The sequence below is a fragment of the Paramormyrops kingsleyae genome, chromosome 10 (genome assembly GCF_048594095.1).
Source record: "Paramormyrops kingsleyae isolate MSU_618 chromosome 10, PKINGS_0.4, whole genome shotgun sequence".
NCBI classification, from domain to species: Eukaryota; Metazoa; Chordata; class Actinopteri; order Osteoglossiformes; family Mormyridae; genus Paramormyrops; species Paramormyrops kingsleyae.
This window is the reverse complement of record NC_132806.1, coordinates 15,782,904-15,800,838: the sequence shown is the minus strand read 5'-3', so window position 1 is coordinate 15,800,838 and position 17,935 is coordinate 15,782,904. Positions and strand designations below refer to the sequence as shown.

Sequence of the window (17,935 nt, the reverse complement as noted above, 5' to 3'; positions counted from 1 at the left end):
TCATACATGTATTAAAATAGCGGAAAGGAAGTTGGCAGAGGAGGAGTTTACACTGGTGACCAAAATTGTGGAAACACTTCCATTTTTTTGCAGATTGCAGAATTTTGTTCCAGTTATTTATTTAATCGCCCAGTCTATGGCATTTGTACCATTCTTTATAAACATTTCCATCAGTATTTGTGTAGAAAGTCTTAAAGTTTAGTGCTAAAGATGCTAGGTGTCTCCACAATTTTGGCCATTAGCGCACACACCGCACTGCCTGACACACCGATAAAAAGAAAACTTTGTCCCTAGCAGTAAGTTTATGGAGCTGTGAATGACTTCTTGGACTTTGGGAGGAAACGGTCAGTGGGAATTCCCCTCTTCACTTAGTTACTGTAATCAAGGTTTTGTATATTTTAGAACCCCTCAATGATTGACATGATAGGTTTTAGCAGCATGTCATGCATTTAGTGTCAGTCCACAAGCCACTCTGTGTTCCAGATGTACTTTTATTAGTGCTTTTTATTAACATACAGAACATTTTCATTCTGAGTACATGGTAAATGTGATCACCAGCTGACCCATGGGAGGAAGTCATGAGTAGCAGTCAATCGTCAGTGTCCTTATACTCCCACCAGAGATGGGATTGTCAACATTTAGGGGTTAACATACTACAAAGATAAGGAACATATAACATATAGAATGATGCAGAGCACTGAGACAACTAAAGAGGAAGTAACAGTTGATTTTTTTTGTACATGTTATTTACACTATACATGTTTGACCCAGAAAGAGTGACAATTTTCGTCACCACGTGGAATATATATTAAGCTCAAGTTATGGTTTAAACATTCGGGCTATTTGTGCAAGGCTGTATTAAAACTGTGCTTTTATCCATATTTTTCTCAATTGCAAATTTTTATGCTTGATATTATTTATCTCTTCGGTACTTTATTTGACGACATGGAACTTACATTCAGTGGCCATTTTATTCCGTACGCCTGCTCGTTAACACAAACATCCAGATTCCTCTGAACAGCGAATCACATGGCTACAAATGAATACATATAGCACACAGACTGATTCAAGAGGTTTAGTGGCTGTGCAGCCAATCAGAACAGCTAAGACATGATCTGAGGACTTTTAAACATGGAGTGATTGTTAATTACCATACATGGTGGTCTCAGCCTCTCAGAACCAGCCACCGGTCTCCCTAGACACTACAGTGGCCAGAGTTTTGTGTCATTCAGAGTTTTGTGGCTGAAAACATCTTGTTGATAAGAGAGGTCAGAGGAGAATAGCCAGACTCGTTAAAGGTAACAGGAAGACCATAAGAAAAATTCCCGCTAGGTTCGATGAAGTTTATCTAATGTAATCTAAGTGCAAAAATAACGCTTGTGGGAGTTTTACTTACACAAAAATGTTCTGAGGGCAGAACGAGAAATGATTGGTTCAGAGCCGAGAGATAACTAATTAGATTGTAGGGAAGGTAACTAGAGGAGCAACTAGAGGATCTGATTAGTTATCTCTCGGCTCTGAACCAATCATTTTTCATTCTGCCCTCAGAACATTATTGTGTAAGTAAAACTCCCAGAAGCAAAAATAATAGCTCAGTACAACAGTGGTGTGCAGAAAGGCTTCGCTGAACACTCAGCTGAAAAGCATCGCAAGGAAGACGCAAGTCCTACACAGCACAAGGTGTAGGGTTCCCTGAATAAAGTGGCCAATGAGTGTAGATGCCAGAGAGGCTTACTGTACTTGATTTACTGGGATGCTCCCAGTTGAGCACTTAGGGGACGGCGGCAGATTTCGGCGAGGAGATGGTGATCAGCGTCCTGCCGTCGAGGGGCGCAAACAGCGGGTAGAGCTTCTCGCGGAAGGTGCCGGTGAAGGTGTAGATGTGTGACTTGTTCTTGGCATCGAAGAAAGAGATCTGGCCGTCCTCGTAGTCCAGGTAGACGCCCACCCTGCGGGGGACCAGCTCCATGGGCAGCGGCGTCTCTGGCTTGGTGCAGGCGTAGAAGTGGTGGGTGCTGCGCCACAGGGCCCAGTAGCCGGTGGCCGGGGTCATGGGGAAGCGGCCCTGTCTGCGGGCTGAGGCGGTGGTCAGGCCCAGGCGCCAGTAGCCGTCGTTGGCCAGGTCCACCTCCCAGTAGTGGCGGCCGGAGGAGAAGCCCTCCCAGCCGAGGACGCAGGGCCAGCCGTCGAAACGCTGCCTGCTGGGGGGCAGCATGGCTTCCGACAGCGCCTCCTGCACGCGCTTGCGGTCGTCCGACAGCAGCAGCCAGGGGTGGCTGCTCATGGGATCCAGCGTCACGTCATCTGTGTGCACATGGGGGTGGGAGGGGTCAGACGCACTGTCACTGCATAAAGCAGTGGCTGTTTCCTCGAGGTCCAAAGTCAATTACCTTCAGCGCTGCAGATCCAGTCCCAAACTAGAAAGCAGGACGACAGTCATGGTTAAAAACAGTGAAGAAGGTAAAAGGTGTAATACAGTAAAACGTAAACGGGGGGGGGGGGGATGCATGTACCTCTGACCCAAGTGAGTTTATTACTCTTCATTTTGACCGATATTACAACAAAGTTAAGGATAAATGAGAAGAAAACAAGCAGCGTGGCTTGTAAAGGATAAAGGAGACGCAGTGATCTAAAAACAATAATAAAAATCATACAGACAAGAGGGAGAGACAAGACGGCCTGGAGATACAGGCGCGGTGAGACGTGTTGGGAGACGAGTAGAAGCAGGCGACGTCTCACAGGCTCCAGTCTGCAGAGCTAATCCTACAAAGTGGCGCTCGGGCAGCAGAAGCTGCACTGCTCTACATGCATTCCCTCCATCCTTCAAGGGACAAACACTCAAGTCCTTCCACTCGAGGTACTAAGGGGTTAAAGCTACCTGTACCCCACCCAGCTCCCAATGAACAGACTTTTTATAAACACGTACCTGAATTTGGGATGTATCTCGGAGTCCCTGCCCAAAAAGAGGCCGACAGGTTAGAGAGGTCCGATCTGCGGGTACCTGCACTCGCACACGATCGCCTTGGTGATGCCTGGGTCTCCGGTCTCCTCGCGTTGTCTCAGGCTGCTGGAGACCGGTACAGCGCACTTTCATACCACGGTTCCATGCGGCCCAGGGCACAAACTCACCCGCTTTCCAGGTGTGCTGCTTGGCCGACAGCCACAGCTGGGGGACGAGGCCCTGTGGAGGAAACGGGGGGGGCGTTAGGGGAAGTGCACTCCAGGAAGAGAGTCAAAGATGTCGGCAGGGGAATGGGAGGTACCAGTATTCAAAAATGAAATGGTCCTTTATTTGCCATTTACACAAGTACAGGTACACTGGAATGCTTCTCTTCACCTACTCCATCTTGCTCTCCATGAGACACACAGACACATATGCGGGCGACAGCAAGCTTGGGGGGCCCAGCGCTGGGTTAGCCAGCATGCGGCACCCCTGGAGCTGGGGGCTAGGGGCCTCGCTCACCAGCCCACGGACATGTGACTATTCTGCTGAGGCCAGGCCTCAAAGCGGCAACCTTCTGATCCCAGGCACAGGGTACTAACCCAAAGCGGAAGGTGGGGCGGGGCCAGTCTTAAAATAAAAACCAGTATAAGCTACTTAGGAGGTGCTGGTTGAATGAAACATTAGTATCTGGCAAGTCCAGGAGTCTTAGAGAGGGCAAGGCCAAACTGGAATCCCCCCCCCCCACCAAAATGTTACATCCTGTTAGATATTACAATATACATTTGGCATTACAAACTGAACTGCTCCCAGGGAACTAGTTTTGCACCCGGTCTCTGGCCCTTACAACCATTCATTAAATGTTAGTTAAGCAGGCTTCAGAAGCAGCCCGTCTGTCTTTTACGACACCCAGTCGCCAAGCGGCCAAGACTCGAGAGTTTGAGGTCAGCTTGACGACATTCAGCCACTATGCAAAGTTAATGATGCAACCAATCACTAATATGCTAGATGCACAAAAAATGTCATTTCAATGGCTTTTGCCCTGATGCAATAAAATCAGAAGTAGGGCAGTACCTGGCCTGAAATTAAACATTAAGCAAACATATAATCTATTTCATTAAGTCAGCTGCTCTTGTAATAAGACTTAGGTGGGACATCAAAAAAACTCAAGATGGAAATGTCATCTTTTCAGAAACTCCTGTGGGCACACAGCTGAGTACAGGTAACAGGCTGTCCCACCCCCTCCCACACACACTCTGTTGGACTCACCTTGCTGTCCTCCTTAAGCAAAGACCAGGTGATGAACTCCAGCAGGGGGAGGAGGTGCATAAGCCTCTTCTTCCTCAGTCCCATGTGGCGAAGCGTCTGTGGCAGCTCGTCACCCGGGACCCCGCAGTTCTGTCAGCGTGAGACATCATGACAGAGTTAGTTTGCTGCAACCCCCACCCCACAACAAAGGCTGTTCACACACACAGGGGGTGGTGTCGATTCGTAATGCATTCAGCTTATATCCATCCATCCACAGATAGTACAGGACGGTGGCCGTATAGCACATACTCCCAGGAAACAGGTCAGAGGTTGTTCAGACTCAGAAACACACGTGCACGCGCACACACACACACACACACACACGCACACACACACATAAACACACACACATAAACACACACACATAAACACACACGCACACACACACACACACACGCACACACACACACAAGGTGTCTAAGTCTTTGTAGGAACCTTCATTTTTTGGGACTCCACCTTCATTTCTATTGGTATAACCTTAATCCCATCAATGACAACCTTAACCATAAGTAACTAAACACAGAGGTGGCAATTTCAGGTCCAGAAAGTAAATATCCAGACCATGATTTGCTTTCAACCAACCAGTTGAGCATAAAGAGTCACAGTCACAGAGTACTCAACTGGTTGGTTAAAACAAAATCATGGTCTGGATTTTTACTTTCTGGATCTGAAATTGCCACCTCTGACTAAACAAAATGCAAGACTTTTGGAATTTTTAGTGTTTTGATTGCATTCACAGATTTTTATAAAATTAAGTTTCCCCTTGTAGGGACCGAAAAAATGTCTTTACACGGTCAAAATAACAGGTTTTTAGTACATTGTGGGAATATTTGAATATTGCTGAGTCGGAGATTTTGTCCCCACAATGTAATATATACATGACCACACACAGATACATACACACACACATACTTGATCCCCTACCTCTGACACAGTTTGCAGTTCTCTAGCCCATTCCATGATCCTCTGCTCCACAAGATCCTGGTCATCGGTGTTCTTGTCGTCTTCTGTGCCTTCCACACTGTCATTTCCCTGAGTCTGGGCCTGTTCAAACAGCTAAGAAGACAGACAGGGATAATAATTATTTAAAATGTAGATGCTTTCATCCACTACCATATGTTCATTTAGGTATTTATACAGCTGTCTGATTTAATTCTGGATTAAGGCAATGAAACCAATAAATCAGCTTGGAAGAGGTTATTTATCAAGGCAAGTAGGAATGAGCATAAAAGAGTCTCTGAAAAGTGCGGGTTTCTCTGAAATGCGCGGGTTTGTCTGAAAAGCGCGGGTTTGTCTGAAAAGCGCGGGTTTGTCTGAAAAGCACGGGTTTCTCTGAAATGCGTGGGTTTGTCTGAAAAGCGCGGGTTTCTCTGAAATGCGCGGGTTTCTCTGAAATGCGCGGGTTTGTCTGAAATGCGCGGGTTTGTCTGAAAAGCGCGGGTTTCTCTGAAATGCGCGGGTTTGTCTGAAAAGCGCAGGTTTCTCTGAAATGCGCGAGTTTATCTGAAAAGCGCGGGTTTCTCTGAAAAGCGCCGCTCTTTAAAGCACGAGCTGCTCCTCACCGTATCCACGCTCTTCAGCTCCTCCGCCCACTGCAGAATGAGCTTGCGGCTCTCCTCCAGGCTGCGCTCCTCCAGGCTGCGCTCCTCCAGGCTGCGCTGCTGCCACTTGCTGCACGACGCCTCCTCTCCATCAGGCTCCTGAAACGGCACAGTCCCAGTTTCAATGGACTGCTTTGGTAGCTTGGCGTCTCTTAATGTAATGCAATGCCAACCCCCTCCCCCAAAAAAAAAACCCAAAAGAACAACCGTCATTCACTTTTGGTTAAAAAATTGTATGTTGTTCTGTAATCAACATACCTCTTTCTAATAAATTTGTTTCAGCTTTTTTTTCTTTCTCATGTTATTCTTGTACTCAATGTAAACATACCACTGTTTATGAGCTGTGCTATACAATCACCTCCCAAAATCATCAGGTTTCTTAATCCTGACTCTTGAAACCAGTTGCCGTGAAAATTTCACAGAGCCATAAATGTGATAAGATCTCCATTTCTGGCACCACTAGGATAATTAAAATGTGCCTTAAGACCTCAGCACGAAAGATTGCGTGCAAGTCTAGGTCAATACTGTTCATTATGCTCATAAAAGCTTATCTTCCCTTCCCCTGAATTTTATTTTTTCACTGGATAAACAACAGCAATTGAAGGTCAAGATTTAAGCAAACCAATGCACCTCAACGACAATCCCACTGAGGTGTGTGGTACACTGTAAGTCCCTTCTGGCCCATTTCAAAACAGCTTTTTATTATTTTCCTGAACCAGTAAGTACCACCCATCGTCCAGTAACATAATGCGGTATAACAATCAACACAATGCTTCACTTGAGTTCACCTTAAATATCTATTATATTGCCTTTAGAAACCTATTACAAGGACAACCCTTCCTTGTGGCCCTCAGGACAAACCTTAATGATTCAAAACATTTACTAAGATTCCATGGATTCATAACATTTTACAAAATCATACCAGTTACCACATGGTTTTATAAACCGAGACTGAAAATAACAGACCTGTAACTGAACTAAGCTCGTAGAGTAATTTGTCCTGTGACTCCTTCCAGCTCTGGTTTCAGGACAACGGGGTGAATGTCACTGCATTCTGCACTGTCACGTGAATTACCACTGGCACGCGAATACTGATATGGCTATAAAGCTCTTAAGGGGCCCATAAGAGCGTGTGACAAAAGAGCAGGATAGCGGAAGAGGAGGACATCCCAGGCGAACTCATCGCTGATAAGAGGAGTGCTTACCTCTGACTCAAGAGTCATTAGGGCAAGGGTGAGAATTCCAGGTTTCAGCATTGCATACTTGCATGTTCCCTGACTCAGATTCCCCTCAGTAGATTTCACCGATTGGAGGGGGGGATTCCCCCAAGTAGATTTCACATTTTGTCAGGGCCTCCTTGTGCCGATCAGGCCTTAAGCAGCTGCCTACCCCTCCATTCAACCCTGATTAGCAGGCTTGTTACATTTCAAGATTACGTTCAGGCTGAGTTCACAGTGTAGTCTTACCTTGCAGATTTGCACCACCCTCTCCTTCCACTCGTTGATGAACTTGACGCACTCCTGCAGGCTGCGTAGATTCCTCAGGCCCTGGTGCCTGGAATTATGCTGGCGGGCATGAAGAGAAGAAAGCAGAGTCAATCGATGAATGAGATTACCAAAACTCATCACACATACTGTTACGTATTGTATCGTTTCTCCATTCCCGCTTTCCCTGCTGTGTTCATTCTCTCTCGGTGTCACCCATCTGTTTTCCTGTCCTGGCCATCACCTTTACCCTTAATTACAGTGCGTTTCTACTCCTCTCACTTGCTTTTGCATCTCTTTCATCCTCAGCATAACAGTTACTCAGCGCACATGTATCTGTGCCGTAACTGTGATGGTGGATCATACTCAGTTGGATTCTCATGTATATCAGCCATTATCGGTAATGCCCGCCGAACACCCGTGTCCTGGGAAATACCTGCATGCAGGTGGAACTCTTGACCAGGCTGATAGGGGCAGAACTGTGAGCCTGGAGTTTCTCCTGGGGAACGGACCAGCGCACGGCGCTGATGGAGTGGCTCTGTGTCGTGCCCTCCATCCTCACCCTGTGAGTCTCTGTGGGTTCAGAGGTCAAAGGTCACAACTTGCTTTTATTTTCCTGCTGTGCTTGTGCTTCCAGCTACATTTTGAGCCCCCCCTCCCCACACATTCAATCGCACAGCCACACTCCAGCCCCATATGGCAGCAGTTTTACCAGTTGAACCAGCAGTAAGCCATTGTCAATAAAATAAAATAAATAACAAATTCTACATGTTTTTGACAGAAAGAAAATACTCACTGTGAGTTTTGTCCTTCAGAATGCCCTTCATTTCAAATTCTGTCACCTTAACTAGTGGTATAAAATATCTGTGCAAAAGATGTACAATCTATCACAAAAAGGCCAATAGCATGGTATGGTGTTAATTATAATTCATAAACATTCATTAAAAAGCAGTTTATAACCTTGTATATTAAAAACAGAAATTTTCATGGACTGTAAAATGCATGGTTATGTAATAATAAAAACATTGTCATAAATACCCATGGATAACCAATATCAGCAATTATACTTATTTCAAAGATTTTCCTGTAACTTTCGTATTGTTCTGCAAGATCATGCTAAGTGTAAAAGATCAATGCATAAGAAAAGCTAAAAGCTAAAGTCGTATAGAGCAGTTCCCACTAGGATAATTATCTAAGGGGATAAGAGTAACTGGCTTTACGTTGTGATATTCCCTTCCTGATGACAGCACATTCTTAACTTTGGACACTGTCCCTTAATGCAATAAAAACAGTAGCGGGAAAACAGGTTTTTTTTTTTTTTAAAAGAAAGAAAATGCACATTGATATGACAGTTTGTCTTTTCTAAAAGCAGTAACCAGTACTTTATAGTATTACATAAAACACAAAGATTTATTTAATATTTATTAATATAAGGCAGAATCATGGAGGTTCTGAGCCTAGCGGTATGGAAAATGGATGGATGAACGTTTATGAAACAACCCTCTACCTCCTACAGTCCGGTTACTGTTCATGGTCATAATTAATAATTAATTATCATTAACCAATAAACATTTTTTGGAAGACAAGACATTTGAAGAAATGTGACTATGACTTTAAACGCGTATTCAAAATAATGCTAAATAATAATAATTAATCTGTCACCGAAAACAGAAATCACCAATCATGGTGAAAAATCTGGAAACCTGCTTAATTGTAGCCTAATAAATTAGAATTCAATTTGGACCAAAGAAAGCAAACACAGCAGATCCCTGGGAGCACAAATAAGACGCTAGTTTTCAGGTTGATTAATTTTTAACTTCCTTCCTGTGGAAGAAAACTTTTTTTCCTTTCCTTTTTTACAGTAATGCGCGAACTGAATACCGCATATGAAAATTTATATTCAGTTAATTTTATTTCAAAATGTACCTCCTGTAACTGCTTAAATGTTTTTGAATAGCTTCTATAATGGTCTAAACTAATATGTATGCATAATAGTATGCATAATTCCAATTAAGTTATTTGCAGTTATAACAAGAGCATAGCCTGTAAATTCAACTTTTATTTGAATACATCCAAAAATAATTTGAGCTCTTACCTGCTTTTGGAAGACGGGCCGGTGCGCAGTGCAGATCTGGACAAACTAGACAGTGAAGCCCTCGGGTTCGCCGCTTTTGTTACCTGCTTGACGATCTTTGGACTTTATTGTACACGAACGGTTGCGTTTAATGGGCGTGCTGACCTACGCGTACCTGTGATTAGTGTGGGCGATTTACGCTAAACTCATAACCCATAGCAGTTAATGACTCGATCTGCATGACAATTTATGTAACTGAACATTTGTAACTATAAGGAAACATTCCTGTTATCACTATACTGTAGACAGTAGCCTAATTAATGACGTACTGTATCCCATCAGCATCACATTTACGCAGGCCGGCCTACGCATTACGGAGATGCATCGCAATAAACCCCTAACCTTTCACCTGTAAGTTTCCAGCCCCATACCCTGAGGCCGGGGCGGACTCCGGTCAATGTAATCCTGACACCGCGCTGAACCCCCCGCCCCCAGATCGGCGAAATGTACCAAGGGAGACCCCCGGTCGGCCATCCATGGCGCCATCTGCTGGGGGGTGCTGACTTCGCCGGCGGTGAAGCTTCACTAGGGCGCCACATGGGCTTCGACCGGTATTATCCGCAATTATCAATAAATAATATGATTTATACAAAATAATATATATAAAAGTTTATTTATTAGTGAATCGGAATAAAACAAGCACACACAAAAATATCAATATATTTAGCATCATATGAATCATCATTTCTCCCTGTGTCGTCGTGTGGTTTCCTCCGGGCACTCCGGTTTCCTCCCACAGTCCAAAGACATGCTGAGGCTAACTGGAGTTACTAAATTGCCCATAGGTGTGCATGTGTGAGTGAATGGTGTGTGTGAGTGTGCCCTGCGATGGCCTGGCCCCCCGTCCAGGGTTGTTCCCTGCCTCGTGCCCATTGCTTCCGGGATAGGCTCCGGACCCCCCGCGACCCAGTAGGATAAGCGGGTTGGACAATGGATGGATGGATGGATGAATCATCATATGAATCTCCCAACCCCCACCCTCCCTGCCAAACTGTCATTTTTATAAAGAAATTTTGAACGATATAAATAAATACAGTAGTGATGAATTTAAAACTGATTTTACTAGGCCTAATTGATTTAGTACTGTACAAAGTTTGATGTGCGTCATGTGATGGACTCCCCTGTTCCTTCTACCTCGGGCTTCCGGTGGGGCAACCTGAGGTCAGCCCGCCCTCGCCCTCTCCTTATCGTACTTTTGAGTGGTAGCCTACTTAGGTTACAGACTAATCGGGGCACCCACTCCAGCAAGGTTAAGTATCCCACACGGTTACATAATATCACTGATGTGAGGTGCAAATTTGTGATAGAAAACTGATCGCATAAATATCACGCCTGTTTTTTTGTGTGTTTGTGGTCGCCCTCATTGTCGCCATTGTCGCCTGTATTAAATCGGCTAGTGTTTAGGGTGTTGGGGGGTTCAAGGTTGATTTGTTGAAACCAAACCGTTGCCGTGAAGCGTGACTGCATAATTCTAGTCCAGGATCTGCTTTTTTTTATTGTTTCAGCCGAAGACAGTTCTGTTATTCAATGTCTTGCATCGAAATTACGCATTGCTAATTTGGAGCTCTGCCCACATCGGGATTTCCCTTATCATTGATTTCTCTAAACAGAGTTGCGCATATAACAACTCCTGTTTCCTTATTCCCAGCTGATCAGATAGTAAGTCACCTCACGCGGTGTTTACTGAACGTACGTATTTTTAATCCCCTTTATTTGATCTCCCGCGATTCCGTATGCTACACGTATTTGTGATTGAAGCCGCAGACACGCAGGGTATGTAGATATGCAGGGATGTACTGCGATCATGGTTTTCGTCAACAGCTCCTTCACATAAACCATTTTAAGATGTAGGCCTGTTCAAACATTTTATTGATCATGCAGCCTCCCAGTTACTCATCTGAAACGTAAATTCAAAAGCTTTTTTTTTTTTTTTTTTTTTAACATAATATATCCGTCCATACACCTATCCAGCTTAAATCGACATTTTGGTCGCAAGGAAGCAGTATTTGGGAGTCCTGCATTCGCTATAGTACCGTGATTCCTGATCATGGGACGCCTCCACACTCTAGTCCCATATGCTAACTTAAAATCTTGTCGAATTATCGTGTACCGTGAAAATTCATGTGAAAATTGAGCCATTTCCGTTATCATTAGCAGATTTATTGTGTGTGTGTGTCTAAGAATGTATAAAATAAATTATTTTAAATTACATTAGTTAAAAATTGCTATGGTGTGAACTTCATGTAAAATGAGGTTGGATTGCTCTAGCCTATTACATAATGATTTTCTTGGGTGATTAGCAGATACTTTTTTTTGGGGGGGGGGGGGGGAGTGCTGGAGGTGGGAGAATACTAAAGTAGTACAGTACTCGTCTTTGTGCTTCATTCTAATGTATCCAAGCCCACGCTACCTGCACAACCCAGAACAGAATATTATACGTGCATCGGGGGGGAAAAAAAACATGAGAATGTGCGAGTTTATCTGTCTCACGTATTTATTCCACAATCTGCTGTTCTGTGAAGCCTTTACACAAACTCAACCTAATACGTAAAAAAGTAATGAAAGATTCTTGGCGCACGTTCAAATTAAAGTTTGGGATTATTGATGTCACTAGAGGGCGCTCTATCGGCCCTTATTGTGGTCGGCGTTTGTGAAGAAAAGTGACGTGTGATTCAGCCCGAGGGGGTTCTAGTTCTACATTTCAATATTAAATATAGCACAATCTCACAAATTTGTCATACTTGTTACAACAGTTTTTTTTCCAAATACACATATCTTTATAATATACAAAACATGCTGGACAAATTAGCCAAGTGATTTTTAATGGGACTCAATGTCACTGAGTGCAAGACTCTCGTGTGGGGTTTCTTGCGCAAGAGTAGGAATGGTAGCAAAAACGTGACTTTAGTTCCAATCCTGGAAAAACTGCTTGAAGATGACTCTCTCTCTGCCTTGTGGAAGTATCTCCACCTACAAGAGGAGACACACTGGACATCTCTCCAAGAGCAGAACAACTTGAGGGACATGGGGTCAAATCTCAAACTGCGCATCTTTTCATATGATGCAAAGAATGGTATTACCTACTATGCAAGTTGCATGAATCAATCTAATGGTACCATGTCAGTAGCAACTGCTGTTATAAATTGATTCCAATAATGATATGTCATAGTTTAAAGATGTCTTCATGTTGTACACTGATTTCTGAAATGGACAGTGTTGCACCACTTTACTGCTCACCTGTGTTTTCATCCGGGGATAATTCATCTTCTGGATGAAATCGTCGGCCATCTTTAGAGCTTCCCTCTTCTCCTCTGCATTGGCTCCACTGCCTGCCAATCAGAATGAAGCAGTTGAGCGTGTGCATTCAGCTGCTCTCTCCCAATTTCACCACAATCCAGGTGTCCCCCACCCTCGAGTCCCATTCCTCCCCTGTACCTTTCCAGACAAAGATCTTCCCGTTGGCTCCATTGTCTAGTATGAAGCAGTCATCACGCACTAGGAGGTCCCGACTAAACGGGCTCTTCTCGGACACTTTGGTCAGTTTCATTGAACCTGTGGCATCGGAGACCTGTGGAGCAAAATGAAAATCATCAAGCAATTCAGTGGAATGTGTCATTGGTCACAGATGTCCTTCTGGCTCCCCCCCACCTTGTAGAGGGAGGCAGAGTTGGATGCGTCAGCTTTGGTGTCCTCCTCCGGGGTGCTGACTTTCAGGGCTGGCATTGGGCCCAGTACCTGTCATAATCATAAAGCCATATAAGAAAGGCAGTAAAGTTTGGCGTGACCGAAAAGTATATCAGCTCATTCAATACTTAATGTTATAATTGATGCAATGAAACAATTGTTTTGAAACTTACACTAAGGTTAATCCTTATATTGGTTTCTGTGTGTAGTGCAAGTTGCACAAATCTGGTACTATACATGGAACTGATTAACTGAGCTGTTCATACTCATCTTCTGCTGTCCATAAAAATTCCTGCCTAATTAGAGTTGAGTTAAACCAACTTCTGGTAGGACACTTATGCACTTCCATTTAGCGGTTATTGTTCTTGGACCATTGCATTGGGCTGGTGACCAGTTGTGGGTTCACTGCACCTTGTGCCACGTCATTCCATGGAGAGGCTCTCGATCACTGACCCCAAGCACACTGAAGATGCGGGATGAGTGCATGGAGGAAATCCCACCTCAAGCATCTGTGTAGTCTCCTCCCCTTCGCTGATGTTCGTGATCTGGGCTTTGCCATGCCTCTCGGTGTCGCGGATCAACGTGGCGATCTCGTGCACTTTCTGCTTCTCGAAGATGTTCGCCTTTGAGCCCACCCAGGACACGATGGTCTGCGATACAATAAAGGGGTTACAGGTGATATTTGATCACTCTGGGGTGGTGTGCGGCTCCGTGGGTTAGGACGCCGTGCCTTGTCGGAAGGTCAACAGTTCAAATCCCGTGATTGGCAGAGGGTGCTCGTCGTAAGGCCATTAACATGAATTGCTCCAGGGCCCAGCTGACCGCTTTTTCAACGTGCCTTGGATAGAAGCATCAATGTGCAAATTGTGAAACATTTCAGAGCATGTGCTGCTATGCGGAAAACCATGGTGATGTAATTCTGAAAATGTTTGATAGATCTAGCAAACAGCCCAGGAGCTGATCTTTCTTCCTGTCAATCACCACCACCCTGCAGGTCCAGCACAGATCTGTTTTCACCCCCCCCCCCCCCAGGGCCCAGTGCAAATCTGTCTTCACCTCTCCTAGGTCCAGTATGAAACAGTCCCCTTTGTTGAAGCTATCCCAGCTGAGCTCCACCTCTTTGGCCCGGATGTTGCGCTTGCCCTTTATCTGATACAACCGGTGGATCAGGCCAGAGTCTGACTGGTTCTTCCGGAAACCGGACTCGACGCCGCCCTCCTGCCAGAAAGGGGAGCGGATAAACGACAAGGCAGAGGGAAGCGAGCCTCCATGCAAAGCGGCTCAAACAAAAACAGGCAAAGTGGCACCCAGTGGGGGGGATACATTATTGATGGTGCCGGGGATCTAAAATTAATGTATTCCCACTTAGCTTGAGTGTGATGGTATTTGGTCGGAATGAAACAATCATATTAGGTGCCAAACAAAACCACACAAAAACAGGCAACAACAACCACCCAGCATGTTTAAAGCGCTCATGTTCCCATCTGTTAAATTAGTGTTTCTCAGACACCCAGGACTATTGTCAGGACCTGGTCAGATTCCTGCATAGTTAACAGACCATTCAAACCCATCATCACAGAGTAATGACCTCAGTCATTTTATTTCAGAATAGGATGTTCAATGGATACTGATTTGAATGATTTTTGAAAGAATGAGAACTGAACTGTAGATAGTGTCAGAAGCGTTTGTACACTCCTGGGCAAAAATTAATGGGCCAAAGCATTATATTGTTGTACAATTTGGGGTTGGTCCATTTTTCTGCCAGGGAGTATAATGCCAGTAACAAAGGTGTCCAACAATCCAAGATGGAAATAAGGACCAGCTGTGGTTTGGGTTTTTTTTTAACCAACATAATTTGTTCTTATTCAACATCTTTGAATAAGTTCTACAAACACCTTCCTCCTCACCTTATAGGTGACCCCTCTGGGGAACAGATTCATGAACTCTGGGGACTCATAACCTTGGACCTGCCGGTGCTGGATGGGGTCTCCCCCCAGATAGTTGTCCAGCTGGGTGGCCAACATGGCACAGGCCACCTGCTCGTCACGGGAAGACTTCTCACCTGATGTACAGGGGTTGGGGGAAAAAGGTCAGTAGGTCAGGTTTTCATACTGCAGTAAGTGAGCTTAGTGTTAATCAAGCAATGGATTCATGGTGGAGAAAAGATACATCGGAGTCCTGAAATGGGGCACATGAAAAGTTAATCACTCAAAGAAAACTAGCCTTTCCAATTTTCTCCTCTTTTGTCCCTCCTCTGAGCTCATACCACTACCCCCTATTTGTTTGTGTCTTTGCATCCCCACGTTATCCAGAACATCTCAGAAGCTCCACCATCACCACTGCATTAGCCTGCAGAACTCGCAGGCTCCACCCCATTCACTCAACCTACCAATCCACATATGCAGGTCTGCCCCCTCCTCCCCACGGTTGCTGAGCACCAGGTAGGAATCCCCGCTGAAGAAGGCGCCAAACTCCGCCGGTTCTAGCGGCACAGCCTTCATCTTCTCCACCCGCCAGCACATCAGACCCGGCTCACGAGTCTCTGGCCCGAACTGTCCTGGTGCTGCCAGGAAGGGCAGCATTCTGTGGTGCGAAGGGCAAAGAGATACCATGAGAGGTCAGGGAGGAGCTTAAATCAAAGATCAGAATGGTCAGGGTTTTTAAAAAAAAAAAAAAAAGTCAGTGCTGGAGGGTCACTGGCTTTGGAGTTCATTGAGTGAAAGGAAAAATGGGGAGGAGCTTCTAGGAAAAGCAGGAGTCAAGAACAGGTCTGGGATGGCAGGACAGGAATGAAATACAAGCACAAAGCAAAGGTATGAGAAAGCTGGAATCAGCAATGCAGACCCAAAGCAGGAAGTAAAGGAAGCAGCAGACAGGAGATACAAGCAGAGGCAATGGCAAAGTCATCAGCTAGATGCAATAATTGTGTAATGAACCCCGGCCAGGCAAACCTATGGTATGATTCAGAGACAGTCACTAGCAAGTGGTGGCACGACTCAACAGCGTCTGCAAAAGCAGTCTGAAGGAGGCTGAAGCAGCAGCCCTGTACCAGTAACACTTACGATAAAGAGGGAGTGTGCTTCAGGTTTAGGATAGACTGTGCAGCCTGTGCTTCTGGGTTTGACATTACGGTCCAAGTCAGAAACTAAATGTTCAAATCTGATGTTTAGTTTAGACAACACCCAATCACCATACAACACAACAATTAAAAATTTCACTAGTTTCGTTATCCGTGATGCATTGAAAAACTTGTCTCTCTATGGGTCCACGTCCGCATAATGCCGCAATTTGATTAATCTTCATGTAAAGTGGGTATAATTCACTCCTTAATGACATTCTCTGCCCTGAGTGTAATAACACTAGAAAGCTAGGAGCGGTAAGTCACACGTAACAGCATGTCAACATCTTGTTCAATTTGTTTGGTGGAATCCGCACAAAGTGCGCGACAAATACAGTATAACTTCAAATGAGACACGCTGCGCTTTCTGCTCCATCTATCAAATACATTAATCGCAACAGCACGATCATGGTCCCCGCAGCTGTCCATATGGCAGTCAGAAACGTCGTCCTTTTATCTAACGGCTAGGTTTGCATAAGAAACCTGAACGTAGAACGTTTGTGTGTGGATGGTACGTGCATTCCATTGAAAGAGTGAGGACCCATCATGCAGATTAGATCACACGCAGAAATACCAAATTAGACACAGAAAACCTTCACAAAGCTCAGGCCACAATGTTTGCTCAAAACGATCCCGAGCATATTGTGAAGAGTAAATAATGGTGGAAAAGCCCCGGTCCACTTAACTGCATGATACACTCCTCTGCCTCCGGAACGGTATCCGACTCCGGCTCCATTGTGCCCCGTCTACCTATGTATGTTTATGGGTGAACGACTACGACTGTGTCAGCCTTCGCCTGGCCCGGTTAGTTTATATGCAGGAGGTAACCGGACCCGGGGCAATAATCCGAGCGTCCATCGAGAGGACACCCTGTGGGGGAAGAATCAGGTTCCCGAGCGCTGTTGAGGACCACAAGGATAATTACTACACCTGCCATCTCCCCAGGCGCTTCAAAAGAAAAGAAAACGCGGAGAAAGAGCAGCAGAAACGCAAATAGCCTCATTTTATATAGCCTAAGGAAAGGGATCGGCGGATGGGGAGAGGTGTTGAGCAAGGTCTCCTCAAGAAGGGCCAGCGGGATCATTATTTTATTAAGAAAGGGAAGAGGCAGTGACAAAGTTAAGGAGATTGAGTAGGAGAATTAAACCATACCGGAAATAGTTCTTAAGACCCACCAAACACCGGTTATTTTCAGGAAGGAATATGTACGAGATGGAAGACGGCTTTATTAAAGCGGAGCTATTTAAGTTCATACGAGCCTTTCCGAGGAAGTCAAATGAACGAAAAATAACCAACATTTCGTTTTACCTTTCCCTGTAAAGCAGCGGTGGTCAATCTTATCCGCAAAGGGCCGGTATGTATGCGGGTTTTTAGGATAACCTGTAGGTCAGGTGTTCAAACCCAGGTGTGAGGACTCCAGCCAATCAGTCCTCTAATTAGGGATATAATTAGGGAGCCGCAGCGAAAACCCGCAAACACAGCGGGCCTTTGCGGATATGATTGGCCACCCCTGCTGTAAGGTATGGTGTGTGCGGGTCAAAAGAAAATGCAGCAAGCAGTGTTTTCACATTTTAGACTTTCCCATTCCCCACTGGCACACCCCATCTGCGTTTTAGGGGTGGAAAGCGTTTGTGTCCTTTCACATTCCTAAGAAGTGCAATTCTT

At 45.0% G+C, this 17,935-nt stretch overlaps 2 protein-coding genes across 4 annotated transcripts; both read right to left on the bottom strand.

Annotated features, from left to right (window-relative positions):
- Positions 1-471: 471 nt before the first annotated feature.
- Positions 472-9,699, bottom strand: LOC111854462 (uncharacterized). The gene is made up of 11 exons (XM_023832428.2): positions 9,430-9,699; positions 8,131-8,198; positions 7,771-7,907; positions 7,317-7,415; positions 5,812-5,949; positions 5,174-5,305; positions 4,211-4,339; positions 3,130-3,181; positions 2,927-2,953; positions 2,391-2,417; positions 472-2,304 (listed from the first exon to the last, which is right to left on the bottom strand). Exons 2-11 carry the CDS (start codon positions 8,159-8,161, stop codon positions 1,772-1,774), a joined length of 1,305 nt encoding a protein of 434 aa, XP_023688196.2. The 5' UTR covers positions 8,162-8,198; positions 9,430-9,699; the 3' UTR covers positions 472-1,771.
- Positions 9,700-11,944: 2,245 nt separating this feature from the next.
- capgb (capping protein (actin filament), gelsolin-like b) lies at positions 11,945-17,631 on the bottom strand. 3 transcript variants are annotated; one of them, XM_023832427.2, is made up of 9 exons: positions 17,579-17,631; positions 15,542-15,735; positions 15,060-15,214; positions 14,209-14,370; positions 13,653-13,802; positions 13,117-13,203; positions 12,904-13,036; positions 12,706-12,797; positions 11,945-12,438 (listed from the first exon to the last, which is right to left on the bottom strand). In XM_023832427.2, exons 2-9 carry the CDS (start codon positions 15,732-15,734, stop codon positions 12,373-12,375), a joined length of 1,038 nt encoding a protein of 345 aa, XP_023688195.1. In that variant the 5' UTR covers position 15,735; positions 17,579-17,631; the 3' UTR covers positions 11,945-12,372. The 3 variants fall into 3 exon arrangements, with proteins under 3 accessions (XP_023688195.1, XP_023688192.1, XP_023688193.1); XM_023832424.2 differs by lacking the exon at positions 17,579-17,631 and adding an exon at positions 17,423-17,551; XM_023832425.2 differs by lacking the exon at positions 17,579-17,631 and adding an exon at positions 16,957-17,119.
- Positions 17,632-17,935: the final 304 nt, after the last annotated feature.